Raw genomic sequence first — 14786 nt, 5'->3', positions numbered from 1 at the left:
ACAGTCTTTAAAATATACAAATTATAGTCATAAGTATTAATGCGAGCTAGGTAGTTAAACATTCCAAACATTTTTATCCTTTATATAATCATCAACTTTATAGTAGCCCTTTTTCATTAAGGTGCTTTTGATATGTGCTTTAAATTTATGAATGGGCAATTCTACAACAGTTTGTGGTAATTTATTGAAAAGTTTAATACATTTCCCCATAAATGAATTACCAATCTTGTGCAGTCTGAAATTTGGAACGGCAAGTTTATTTTTGTTTCTTGTATTGAACTTGTGTAAATCACTCTTTCTAGTAAATTGCTCTATATTTTTGCGAACATATAAAAGGTTTTCATAAATGAACTGTGAAGCTACTGACAGTATATTAATCTCCTTAAAGAATTCTCTCAAGGAAAATCGGGGTCCAAGGTTATAAATGGCCCGCACTGCTCTCTTCTGCAGAACGAACACAGTTTCAATGTCCGCAGCTGAGCCCCACAACAATATGCCGTATGACATTATTCTATGAAAATAGCTAAAATAAACTAGCTTTGCCGTTTCAATGTCAGTTAATTGCCTTATCTTTCTCACTGCAAAAGCAGCTGAACTGAGCCTTGCTGACAAGGTTTCAATATGAGGACCCCACTGAAGTTTAGAGTCTAAAGTGATTCCCAAGAATGTTGTGGAACTTATGCTATTTAATGGTTCATTCTTCACCATCAATTGTGTGGGAACCTGCCTCACATTAGGTAAGGTAAATTTAATGCACTTAGTTTTGTTTGCATTTAACAATAAGTTGTTAACAGTAAACCAATGCAAAACCTGTGAGAATGTGTCATTTATATCATCAAGGTTTACTTTACCTCTATCAACTTTGAAAATGAGAGAATCCCAACGATCCCGTGTAGTTTGGACAGCTGAACTTCAGAATGAAGATTGAGCATGAAAAAACGGTAGTAGGTAGGTAAGTATTTCGTCAACTCACCCTGCGGAATTAACGGGGTTGAGTTGGGGTGTTCATTTATTTAGTTACAGTACCTACATAGAATACCACTTCTAAAACATTGCTTAGGTATTATCAATGTACCAGTAAGGAATTAACCAATTCCTTACTTACCTACTATAAATCAAAAATTAATATTTAATAATGTCTACTTACGCTTAAATTGTAAAAATTCTTCTTTTCAGCCGAAAGACGCCCACTGCTTGACAATGAATAGTACCAAGGATTTCCATAACTGCTGGATTTCTCTGCCCGCAACCAGGCGCTTCACCAAGTCATCGGTCCACGCAGACGTTTCACCAAGGTATCGTTCTACGTAGGTAGCCTACCTAGTACCTACTAGGTACTAGGTAGTCTGCTTACGTCTTTTGATACGCCACCACTTTAGAAGTTTTCTATCCCAACCAACGGTCAAAAGTTTAAATAATTACGTATTTTTGTTTTTAGTTAAATGTTTAAATACCCACACAAAACAATTAAGTAACTGTACTTTATCATTAATTTTCAAGAAAGTAAGGTCACTCAACCAATCCTGCCTACTTTATTATAATGTTAAAAATATCATTTTAAGTATTGCATCAATAGATCACCTGCAGCACCACATAAAACTCTCCAAAAACTTATTTTATTCTTGCAAGTAGGCTTTTAAAAAGGCACTTTTACACACCCAGTACCACCATTAAAAAAAATGAAAACTCTGAACCTATTGCTTGGTAAAATAAAAGCTGACGTATGACGAATTGCTATCTCATAAAGATGGAAAACAGCGTAAACAAAACCGTTCCCAAAATAAAGTTACATTGAAGCGTTTCATCCTAGAGCCCAGAGCCCAAACCAAGGTTCTTTGATGAAGTCCATTGTACACTTATGTAATTTATTTATCTCGTAACTGCAAACTATTTGAGTTATAAATTCATAATGAAGGTAGTTTCATTTTATTAATTTTTAGCTTACCTAGTTTTGATCCAAGTCAATAAAATTTTTTTCAACATTCTGTTGTGTGTAAGCTTTGTGAGGGATTTTGGATTTAAAATACTAATTCTAAAACATGAAAAGAAAAACTAAGTAATATTTTTTGAAGTTTTTATTTAAAAATAAATTATCGTACAACTTGCACCAATAACAACAAAATTTTGGTTTGAACAACATGAAACCTCAACTTTCGCTCAAAGCATGAATCAACTTATTAATATTTGCGTAGAGAATACAAAAATTATTTAATCTACACGGTGCTATATATTTGTCCTAGGATTATATTTGTATTAATTTATGCCTTTCTTGTGTAAAACACACAACGCAACCGCAACAAGACAACATAAACCGAGATTCGTCCTCAAAATAAAGCGGGGTGTGCACGTTCGCTGCTGAGCTATACTACAAAAAATTAGAGCCTCAAAACATTTCCCAGAACGCATAACCCCGCCAAAAGCATAACACAATCTCACACAGTAAAGTTATACGTGAAAAAGAAACATTACAGTAATTACAAAATTCTACTTATCGTAATTAATAAAGAAAAAAACAGCTGATTCTTGCACCTTACAAATAAAAATGTTGCGTTAAATCTATTACTTTTGAATTACAAAATATTTAGGTAGAAGGCACGGCATAAAGTGTTTACGAGTATTTCATCTACTTACGCTAGGGACTATTAGTATGCACCGAAATCATTCAATTCTGCTATACAATAAGACGTATTTTTAAAACACCTAAGTTCCAATTCGTTCAAGAATACGCAAAAATCGTTAATTGAACAATAGTAAGCGATTTGGAATTCTAATGCTTCGAAAATAAGTCTCCATATTACTGATCAAACTATGATCTCAATTTCAAACGTTTTAAAACACGCCTAAGTTAAAAAATAAAAACATAAGTCGTGCTATTTTCACCAGGACAGCATAAGACCTACAGTTTCGTGAATTACTTCAAACATATTGCTCTCAATTTTGCCTAAAAACTATTTATTGTTAGAATCCTTGAGGATACATCTAACTCGACGAATCGTATGTAACAGAATATTTTGAAATTCCATTATCTCACTTAATTGAACAAAACAAGATGAGCCAAATGAGCACTGCCATTAAAAATTACAACTGAGAAGAGAAATGCGTAGAAAGGGTGTTATTTAAATTCAAAGGATGTTCTAAAATTACTTTAATTAAAATAAACAGTAATAAGTTTGCTCATTTTTGCTCACATTAGCTGCAGTGTGTACTAAGCTTAAGGTTTCATTTAAAATGTAAAGCTGGCAAATAAGATAATGATCTAAGTACCATGCGATTACATATTTGAGATAAGAGCCAAATGCTTATTACAGTAGAATATTAATTGACTGAGCAAGAAACACCGTTCCTTTTTATTGCCATTGCAAAAATGTAGGTAATATTTGAGGATTATTCAATAGAATACAATATACAAGGGATAGGACTTAATAAAATTCACAATTTTGCACGAGAAACTTCCAAAAACTCCGTCAGTCAGTTGCACTCGCATTATTAGCTCTTTTTAGTACTACTTAAGAAAGTGAAAATGACTCAAAATTTTGAAAACTTTTTCAAAAGCTGGTATGAGTGAATGGAATATATTGAACGAGTGAATGATAATAAAGATTTTCCATCGTTCACTCCTTCAAAGTTTTGACTACATTTTACTTTTTCATAATCTTAATGTGTGTAAAGTGTGTTGTCATGTCTATTAGCCTCTATCAATTATAGTATGGTTTTATTCAACTCGTATCGCCTTTTTAAAATTTGTTTTAAAGGACTTTTTGATTTGTATGAATAAAGGGGATAGAGTTCTAGAAATATTTTCTTACCTATTCACAGGCAGTGTCAAAACAATATTGTTAAGGCTTATTACAAAATCATAGCTGTTTTAAAAGGACCGAAGAAACTTAAATAGGTCTTTAAGTTCCTCTCACTTTGCACGTTAAACAAGTTTTATATTGTCAGTTAATTACGAGTAAAGTACCATAAGTACTCTCTTACTACTATTCACGTCAAGGTCTTTTAGGCCCATATGGATGAACCGATCCACAGTTTAACCCTTTTTGTAAACTTCTTTAAAAATTACATCTGTAAGTCTGTCTTTGACATGGTGACAAACGAGTGTTACTATGTAGAGGTCTTGAATTCCTATTTTACATAAAAAACCTGCTAAATGGACACATTTTTACGTATTATGCGTGCCAATGTTCAAAGATGCTCATCCGTCATAGCCGTTGTATGTGTTAAAATAAGTAAATTGACTTGAAAATCATCACGTTTCCCCCTAAGGCAGACCTTAGATAACCGCACATTTAAATGTAGGAAAATGTTAGCGATCCTTGCCTCGCAACCATCACAATCATAATGCTTAACATTGAGACGCTCGTCTCAATCTCAAGTACAGTCTCAGGAGTGCGATCTGTTTGTGTGTAGGTGTAGGCTACATTTCCCTAAGCTAGGGGCGGTGTGTAGATGTTATTCGAGTTGTTTGTACATGTCCTCTATCTGAGGTTTGAAGTAGCTCCTGATCTCTGGTCGTTTCGCTTTCAGAGTCGGGGTGAGGAGGCCGTTCTGCACGGAGAATGGATCGGGATGTAGATAAATGTCTTTCACCTGAAAGAGAGAAACAATACTTTGTAAGAATAAAGTAGGTAAGTGCTTGTAAAATATTCTTGAGATGAAACGCCCCATAGGTTTCGGGTAACAAAAGGGCGCCTGTGATGTTACTTATTTACCACCCTATTTTTTGGAGCATAGTTTTCATATTTATGTAGAATTTTAGTAATAGGGTTCTCAGGGCTAAATGGTTTTAGCAAAGTTTTGTAATGTTGTCGAATGCTCTGTTAGTCGATGCCAGCCCTTGATGTCATTGTCATCACATCTTCATCTGAAATACGTACTAAGTCTGACTATTATTATATTTACGTGCTCAAGTCTACGGGACTATTCCCACCTCCCGTTCCCACCGCTGCAACTCCTGTGATCAGGATCTATAACTTGACCGCCAATAAAAACCCAATCAATGAAGGTCAAGTTTGTCCCGGGGGAATGTTGACTGTTGGTTAACCCTGTGAATATCTGTGGGCCGAGTGTGAGTTTACATCAAAGGCGCTCACTAGTGAGCGCGTTTAAAAAATGTATGAAAATTTTTGTTTTTGAACATTTCCCGCTAGGGGCGCTGTACAATCTGTCATACATTTAATGTCCTTTTTTGACGCGCTCACTAGTGAGCGCGTTTGATGTAAACTCAAACTAGGCCCTCAGATGATTAATAAAGCAATTTTTATTATTATTCACCTGTTCAAAGGTCTTCAGGCCGGCGGTCTTGCCCCACTGCTGCATGTCGTCCATGATGACCTTCTTGACTCGCTTATCCTCGCACAGAGTTGAGAAGGTGCCTTTGATGCCGTTTTCCAGCGCCCAGCACTTCACCACGTCTACATCTGGCACCACGACTGCTACTACGCATGACTGGGGGAAAAGAGATATTTGGTTCGTGAAAGGGTGAACACTAGAACCACAAATCACAGAAACCAGAGTAAATACAAATGAGTATGTCATCTTCATAGAAACGCATCGAGCGCGGTTTGTATGTGAGCGCGCCAATACGTATGCGGCGCGCACGCACACACTGACAAAATTTAGCGTGGATTAGCGGGGTGTTGCGCAGAAACCGCGCTCGGTGCGTTTCTATGAAGATGACCTACTCATTTGTATTTACTCTGCAGAAACTAAAGGGAGATGAGCCAAGGGGGCGGGGCCAGTGTCGCAGCAATATGCCCAAAAACAGAACACATTGCTCGTGACAGCAATGATGACAGCAGCGACGTCATTATGTAAACAGTTTACATTGCTTGCGTAGTACTAAGGATTGTTCGAACGTTGAGTACTGATACCGCAGTGGATAATGAGCACATATTTTGATTACTTTGTGTGTGTGAATTTCTAATGCGTCACTGAGTGGCATCTCTCTATACACTAGAACATTTAATAGAACGGCTTGTTGTTCTGTTACAAGTAAATGGTCTAGTCTGTACTTTTAGTAATTAATTATAGTAGCCGTATCGTCTATCGTTATGTAATACCTACTTATTTATTCTATTACATAACGACACTCAATTCAATCATTGGCGTTTGTCGTATGCTAATTGTTATCGATTATACGGGTCATCGGGACAGTAATTAATCGCTATCAAACGGTTGCCAAGTGTTCGCAGAAATCAGTTTCTTTCAGTTAGGTACGTTACGTGCTCATTTTAACTGCCTAATGCCTTCAATACGAGTAGGTACACTATTATGAGATCATCAAATTCAAACCTATCATAAAAGTCTCCGAAAATTAATGATTTTCCCAAAGACACAAAAAACATTATATTTCATGCATAATAATAACTTTTTGCTCGAAATTATGTAAATAATTACATAATTTCTGTGAATATCTCAAGCTTCATTATGAATCTTAAGCTTCTTGCAATACGTGTCACTTTATAAGTACTTAAGTATATTTTGTGAAAAATAAATGATAATTACCTTCAAAGATTCGCCATGCACGAAGACCTGCTCGACGTATTGACTTCTTATGTAAATATTTTCAATTTTCTCAGGAACTATGTACTCGCCTTGCGATAGCTTGAAGATGTGTTTTCTTCTGTCAATTATTTTTAGTGTGCCGTTCTGCAAACAAAGAGATATAAACGTAATTATTTAGGAATTACATCAGGCCAAAGAGAGGGGGAAACAGAAAAGTACAACACGTTGATACACGTGTCAGCTTAAAATGGTGGTATTTTAAGCTGACACTTAATAGTTTAGTGTTAATGTGTTAAGCAAAATGACTTTTAGAGAGACAATTTTTGGTCCTTCGAGCCGGATCGCTGACTGACACTCTCTCCTCCGGCTCCTTGAAGTAGCCTTGAAGACTGACGTCATCATAAAACAGAAGAACATCTACTCACCGGCAGCCACTTGCCCACGTCGCCGGTGTGATGCCAGCCGTCCTGGTCGATGACCTCACGCGTCTTCTCCGTCTTCTTGAAGTAGCCCTTGAACACATTGGCGCCCGGCTGACGTCATCACAAAACAAAAGAGGATCTACTCACCGGCAGCCACTTGCCCACGTCGCCGGTGTGATGCCAGCCGTCCTGGTCGATGACCTCACGCGTCTTCTCCGTCTTCTTGAAGTAGCCCTTGAACACATTGGCGCCCGGCTGACGTCATCACAAAACAAAAGAGGATCTACTCACCGGCAGCCACTTGCCCACGTCGCCGGTGTGATGCCAGCCGTCCTGGTCGATGACCTCACGCGTCTTCTCCGTCTTCTTGAAGTAGCCCTTGAACACATTGGCGCCCGGCTGACGTCATCACAAAACAAAAGAGGATCTACTCACCGGCAGCCACTTGCCCACGTCGCCGGTGTGATGCCAGCCGTCCTGGTCGATGACCTCACGCGTCTTCTCCGTCTTCTTGAAGTAGCCCTTGAACACATTGGCGCCCGGCTGACGTCATCACAAAACAAAAGAGGATCTACTCACCGGCAGCCACTTGCCCACGTCGCCGGTGTGATGCCAGCCGTCCTGGTCGATGACCTCGCGCGTCTTCTCCGGCTCCTTGAAGACATTGGCGCCCGGCTGACGTCATCATAAAACAAAAGAACATCTACTCACCGGCAGCCACTTGCCCACGTCGCCGGTGTGATGCCAGCCGTCCTGGTCGATGACCTCGCGCGTCTTCTCCGGCTCCTTGAAGACATTGGCGCCCGGCTGACGTCATCATAAAACAAAAGAACATCTTCTCACCGGCAGCCACTTGCCCACGTCGCCGGTGTGATGCCAGCCGTCCTGGTCGATGAACTCGCGCGTCTTCTCCGGCTCCTTGAAGACATTGGCGCCCGGCTGACGTCATCACAAAACAAAAGAGGATCTACTAACCGGCAGCCACTTGCCCACGTCGCCGGTGTGATGCCAGCCGTCCTGGTCGATGAACTCGCGCGTCTTCTCCGGCTCCTTGAAGACATTGGCGCCCGGCTGACGTCATCACAAAACAAAAGAGGATCTACTAACCGGCAGCCACTTGCCCACGTCGCCGGTGTGATGCCAGCCGTCCTGGTCGATGACCTCGCGCGTCTTCTCCGGCTCCTTGAAGTAGCCCTTGAAGACATTGGCACCCTGCACGCACACCTCGCCCTGGCCTTGCGCCGCGTAGTATTCCATTTCGGGCACGTCCACTAGCTGGGAAAGGGTAATTAAACATTTTATTAAAAACTAGCTGACCCGGCGAACTTCGTACCGCCTTAGCGTAGAGATTTTCTTTATATTTTTTTCCGTAAAAACCTTGTACAGAGTATTAGAAAACTACAAAAAAAAAATCAGCCAAATCGGTCAAGCCGTTTTCATGTTATGTCGTGACAACGGAAAACGGGTTTCATTTTTATATATATAGATGAATTTACATTCACAATAGTCCAATATTAAGGCTGAGTATAGGAAAACCTAGCAAGCCATTATTTGAATTTACCTAGATAAAGATAAGAAGAATTGAGTTGCAAGTCTAAAGATGAAGAGGTCTTCTCTAGTTGAATTTTTACTGGCTGGCGACCGATACTGGCGAGCTGTAGATCTGCCTACAGTGGCGGGAATAATGAAGTGATAGATTGAAGATTGATACTCACAAAACAAGTAATGAATTCATTAGTTAGTAACAACTCTGGTGTCAGATGCTGGAATTCTTTGTTATGGGATAACCAGATCTAGGCTTGCAGTGTCCTAACTGAATTAGATATGATTATTTTGGTACAGCGATGGTACCAATGATGCTGTAACAACTCTAGTATAGTCAGATGCTGGAATTATCCTTGTTATAAGATAACCAGATCTAAGCTTGCAGTGTCCTAACTACACAGGTTATGATTTTTTTATCTTTTATAATAATAAAAACCAACATAGGATGCTGTTGCTGATGATGGCCAAAAATTAGAACGTCATCCAGATACACTTACTTTCACTTTGCAACAAGCGACGGGAGGCCCTACATGTTCCGGCACGTGGTCGCCCTGCACGGTCAGAGTCACGGGCGCCGTGCACTCCGTCTGTCCGTAGCCTTCGACGATCTGGAAGCAAAATAGCAATGTAAAGAAGAAATATAGAAAGAAACGATTTTATTTAGCGCTTATTTTCCAAACAATTAAACATTTAAAAAGAAATTGTACCAAAAGGGACAACTGCGCAGTAGCCTACTTGCTTTGGGAGAATGCTAAGGACAGGTTTAGATCATGCCATCTGATAATGTCTTCGTGTCCTAACGTGCAATGTAAATTAGATGATGGGCATCTAATGGGCTCTATGGGGACCTAAGAGACGTCCAGGTCCACTTGAGGGCTCGCTATGTTTTGTGCAAAATACAACGGCCTGCACCCGTACCCGTACGTTATGGTTATCTTACCAAGTTTGGTTCTTTGATACCTGGCAAGCTCATTAAGGACTACAGATAGCTAAATGCAGACCTAATAATAACCTTTGTTTATCATCATAGGTTTTACACCATTTCATCAGTTGCAATATTCATTCCTTGCTGAATGCGATCCATCTATGATATTTGTAACACAAACACCTACGTAATTTATGATATCGATTTTCCATAATGCAGAAATATCAGCAGATTCCGCGGCCTTCAGAAATCACGAGGTGTTATTAAAATTATTCACTCGATTGTTTATTATGAAAGCGGAGTGCGTCTGGACTCTGAGCCAGCGTTTATTTCCCACGCCGTGGGATAATATCGCATCGGATGATATACTGTAACACTTGATGTATTTATGAGTTTATGAGTCCAATATAAACGGAAGTTTATTACGGATATTTTGATTGCTTGTTTATTTGAACGGAGGATATAAAAATTATTGTGTGGTCACGATCAAAGTGTGAAAACACCGTATATTTTCATTTTTGATTTGATTACTGTTGCCTTCAGATGTTTTTAGAATTAATATTTATTCATTTGCAATCATTAGTACTTACTACGTAAAAGTTTTGACATTAATAGGTAATGATTTATTAAATCATAAATCATAATAAATTAATATTTTGGAGTGCCAATATTATGTTCTACGTTTTATACAGGAAACAAACTAATAATTCTCACGGAATGGTTCTGCGCAGTATTTTTAACAGTTTAATCAAACGATTATCGCTTTACTGCAATTAAACGCATTTTTTTCTATTTAGGTATAATTTATGTGCGCTTAGAATATTGTGCTAAGAGTCGACTATAAGGTTAACTAAACATTGCGCAAAAACAACTCAATGCATCAGTGTTGCCGTTGCTATTAGGGGAGGGCGCAAGACGATCAATATCGCGTCTGATATCGACCCGGTTTGTCCCCAAAAGCGTCCCCTCGCAATGCCCTGAGATGAATTTTGAGTACGTTATGGGGTGAGCTTAGTTAACTTACTTTTTAAGAGCTCTTTGACATCGATTTGTATTCGGTAAAGCAAAATAGTGATGGTAAACGATTTCGCGCTTGTTTGGTGTCGAAAAATGAAACCTTTTCATTCATTTTAAATTATTGTTTTCATCCAGTCACATTTTTAGCACATTTCCCAATGTCATTTGTGCAAACTTATGGCCAACCACAAGAAAGCGCGATGTTTGAGAATATGATGGCCATAATACCGACCGCTGTAGTACCAACCAACTGCTGAATGTCCCACAAAGGACATAGATTGTTAGTGTAAATAAAGAAAACGAAATAAAATTGTGTAAAATAATAAAGTTTGTCACTAACCAGACAGCCGAGTGCACACCGCGCGAAGGAGAAAACGAAATAAAATTGTGTAAAAGAATAAAGTTTGTCACTAACCAGACAGCCGAGTGCACACCGCGCGAAGGTCAGCACGTTTCCAGCAAGCGGCGCGGAACCGACCACCATGATACGAAGCCGGCCACCCATCCCTTCGCGCACCTTGCGGAACACCAGCTTGTCCCATATCGAGTCTCCTCGAATGATTCCTCTGCAAATTTTAAGAACATCATTGAGTTACAAATCTACAAACAGTAGTACCTTCTGAGAGTACCTAACGTTCTTACATTCTACAACGTTCTTTATTAAGACATCATGCGTGTTATATGACAGCCTACTATCAATTTGCAGAAATAAGTTGACGTAATTTGCAGACTCTTGAAAGCCTACGTTACTTAAAAGCACTAGGATATCTTGATAGAACGCAAGATAAAGATGATCTCAACATGAAAAATACTGGGATTAGCGTATCTTGTCTTTTACAGAACAAGACCCCATGTGCTGATACTTAAGAAAAATAGGAAAGAATACATTTTTAAAGCAGCACATCATCATCATTTCAACAATAGGACGTCTACTGCTGAACATAAGCCTCCCCCACGATTTCCATAAAAACTGGTTGGTAGCGCCCTGTATCCAGCGCTTTCTTGCTAAATAAGAAGTCGTCGCGTCGGTCCACCTTGTGGGTGGACATCCTACGCTGCGTTTTCCGGTACCTCCACTCCAGAACTACGGTAACGCGAGACTAAAGCATTAAAGAACTAAAGCAGCACGGTAATAAAAATATTTAAGAAGAACAAACTCACCTCTTCAGTTCAGACTCCTTAGCTGACAACGCCATGTTGAACAGTAACTTCTTTATTCTCGAATTGGATATCTCAGCTTGTGCTCTGTCGTATAATCTGTTCAGGAGACGGGGCACGGCCGGCATCATTGTAGGCTTTAGTGCGCTCAGGTCGTCGGCTAGTCGGCGGATGTCGCCGCTGTAGAAGCCGACAGCGCCGCCTACCATGTAGAGAGCATTCTGGAAGTAAGTATTTAAGAATTAGAACATCATCATTAGGTCATTAGGTCTCTACTACATTCGAATTATCTGATACCCTCAACTTTGTAGCACGTAAAAACATTCTTCAAGTCAGTCATCCTCCCAAATACTTTAAGGCAGTTTCAACCTCCAGTAACATAAATTGTATATAACACAGCATACAAAAATAGCAGTTCCACCATTTTAATATCCCTTTGCCTGGGGGAAAAATACATTGCTATTTCTTACTCTTTTTAGACCAGATTTTGGATGACTTTTCAATATTTTGATTCCTAAATACCTCTGGCCTTCAAAGTCATTTACCAAATATAAATAGACCGGGAATTTTCCTGAAATCTCAATACCTTTCAGCTAAATGAATTCATCTGTCAATGTCTACACAAATGCACCGTAGGTAACGCATTGGATCATGGTGCATTACAAACGGAATCCGTACACATGTAGTTCTTGGCATTGCCACAATTCCTGATGTTATGACATTCCTACATTATAATGTCATCATTTCAAGGCAGGTGAACCGAAATAATGTACCTAGTTTAAGGTTTAGTTTATACTAATATAATAATTTTGCTAGATTATGAATACAGTTCGTCTGGATTAGTTTATGTTATGGGCAATATTACTCGAGTATGTGTTTTGGCAGGCCTGTGGCCAATTGCATTAAGACACTGACCGCATTTTGTGATTAGAATGTTAGTAAGGTATACCTACTAGATAGTTACGGTCTACTTTTGACATACTAAACAATATTGCTCAAGCAACTGCGCCAGGGTCAAAAAGGTTATCATGACGGCAATCTTTGCAGGTCAGTATTTACCCAACCAACTGCATTTCACGGTGCACATTAACTACATACAAACCTTATTTATTACCTACTTACATACACATTAATTAGTTCTGTCAAATCTTTTACCTTGATCAAGATCAAAACATCTCCGAAGCATAAATGCGCAAAGGGGCATAAAAGATATCATGACATCAGTCTCCGCTGTCCGGTATTTCCACCCAACTACATTTCCACAGTACAATTTCTATCACACATGCACAATCGTTTTTAAATCTACATTATTCCACTTCGTTATCGTTATATTTACCTCATAACATCGCTCCAGCATATGCGCCAGGGGCAAGAAGGATATCATAACATCGGTCTAGGCTTTCCGGTATTTACCCAATAAAAAATCTACATCATACATTACACAGAGTGCATTCTATCACACAAAATTCTTTTTACATCTAGGTAGGGGAAACCGAGGAGAGTTGTGACATTGTCGATTTTTGGAAACCTATTAAGAGCGAACTTGCAACAGTACGTATTTGTCACAACTCTTCTCTGTCTCCCCTACATTATTCCACTTTGTTATCGTTATATTTACCACGCAACATCGCTCCTGCATATTATGCGCCAGGGGCAAAAGTATTTACCCATCCAACTAAATGTAGTGTGGAAATGTAGGTACACATTCTATCACGTCTACAATAGGGTCAATTTCCCAAGCACATTTTTTGAGCGGCGTAGCTGAAAATCATTTTTTTTTATGACATAGAACTTTGATTTTTTTTACACGAAAATATACAGAGGTTCCATTTTGAGGACAACATTATTAATGAGTATTTTCTTTTACAAATTCGACAAAAAATAATTGAACTAAGCATTTCTAATTTTGGTGCAGTGTCCACTTCCTTAATTTCTTACAATATGTATGTTTTTAGCTGAAGATCAAAACAGAACTTAGGGAAAAAGTATATTTTTGAATTATACAATCTATCTATTATCTAAAATTACCAAATTAAGCAAGTTTCCCAAATAACTGTGATTAAGTCACGTCTTTAAGTTTTGTCCGCGAAAAATTTATAATTTTGGTGTCAATAATGAAATAGCTCGTCAGTTTCTTTATGGATCAAACAGGATTTAAACACTCCCATCATTCGTTAGGTTTAGTACCGCCCCCGCGAACAGTGACGGCAGACGGGTGCAAGACCTCTGCGTCTTCCCGCCAAAAACGTAAATGTGTTGATTTTTTTATAAACGGACAACAATTCTGCAATTTTGGTGTCTTTTTGTATAAGATTTCTAAGCTATTCTTTTTAGTTGAATTCCTTGTATAATGTAAAGGAACTGTTTTCATGCCATATGTTAAAATGTTGTTGTTATATTTAAAAAAGATTTCATATAATTTAGCTTTTTCAACGAGAATCTAATTTTGGTGAGTCAATTTTGGTGTTTTTGGTGGTGCACCAAAGCATTTTTAACCGACTTAACTCCGTCAATTGTGAACCGATTTTCAAAATTATTTTTTTGATCGATAGGTTACACTTCTGTGGTGGTCCCAATGTCACCAAGTCAGGATCTGATGATGGGATCCTAGGGAAATCGAGAGAAAACCTCAAATTTTGTAGGAATGCAATACGTTTTTCATATTTATTCTAAAGTTACTCAAGTAGTCATCATCTGTTGATGAGGTGATGATGGAAGGTAAAACTTCTTAACGTTTGGGAGTTGGAGGATAATTCTTTAAATATTTTAGGTAGGTATGTACATACAGTTGTATTATTTCAGGTATTTAAGATGAGCTGATGATGAAAGGTCAAACTACATAAGTTAGGAGTTAGATGATACTTTTTAGTTGCTGATATTTAAAGTAGGTAGCCTGTATTTTGTTAGGAAGATTATTTACACTTGGATTGTGATTAAGACTATAATTTTCGATTTTGTAATGGAAAATTATAGTCTTAATCACATTATATAATATATAATAATTAAACATAGGTACTGTCCATCTTCAGTGACAATTACAAGGACTAATCAACTAAAAAGCATGAAAAAAATTAATTTTAACAAATTAATTAAAACCGACGCCAAAAATCACTAAAAAGTAGAAAAGAATTATTTATTTATTTATTTATTAGGACAATATACCAGGATTAATATTTTTGGAGTCGGTGCCGGTTAATTTAAAACATTTCTTG

General features: G+C 38.3%; 1 protein-coding gene across 2 annotated transcripts in view; it reads right to left on the bottom strand.

Annotated features, from left to right (window-relative positions):
- Window positions 1–2060: 2060 nt before the first annotated feature.
- Window positions 2061–14786, bottom strand: part of LOC135078848 (long-chain-fatty-acid--CoA ligase 1) — a 45567-nt gene continuing 32841 nt past the window's right edge. For both annotated transcript variants that reach the window (XM_063973412.1, XM_063973413.1), the window contains 7 exons: window positions 11578–11795; window positions 10832–10982; window positions 8972–9082; window positions 8037–8204; window positions 6508–6651; window positions 5275–5448; window positions 2061–4590 (listed from right to left, as the gene is read on the bottom strand). In XM_063973412.1, the coding sequence (XP_063829482.1) occupies window positions 4453–4590; window positions 5275–5448; window positions 6508–6651; window positions 8037–8204; window positions 8972–9082; window positions 10832–10982; window positions 11578–11795 (1104 nt within the window). In that variant the 3' untranslated portion in view covers window positions 2061–4452. The remainder of the gene's footprint in view (window positions 4591–5274; window positions 5449–6507; window positions 6652–8036; window positions 8205–8971; window positions 9083–10831; window positions 10983–11577; window positions 11796–14786) is intronic.

This window comes from Ostrinia nubilalis, chromosome 15, assembly GCF_963855985.1.
Source record: "Ostrinia nubilalis chromosome 15, ilOstNubi1.1, whole genome shotgun sequence".
NCBI classification, from domain to species: Eukaryota; Metazoa; Arthropoda; class Insecta; order Lepidoptera; family Crambidae; genus Ostrinia; species Ostrinia nubilalis.
This window is presented reverse-complemented; position numbering and strand designations above follow the sequence as displayed.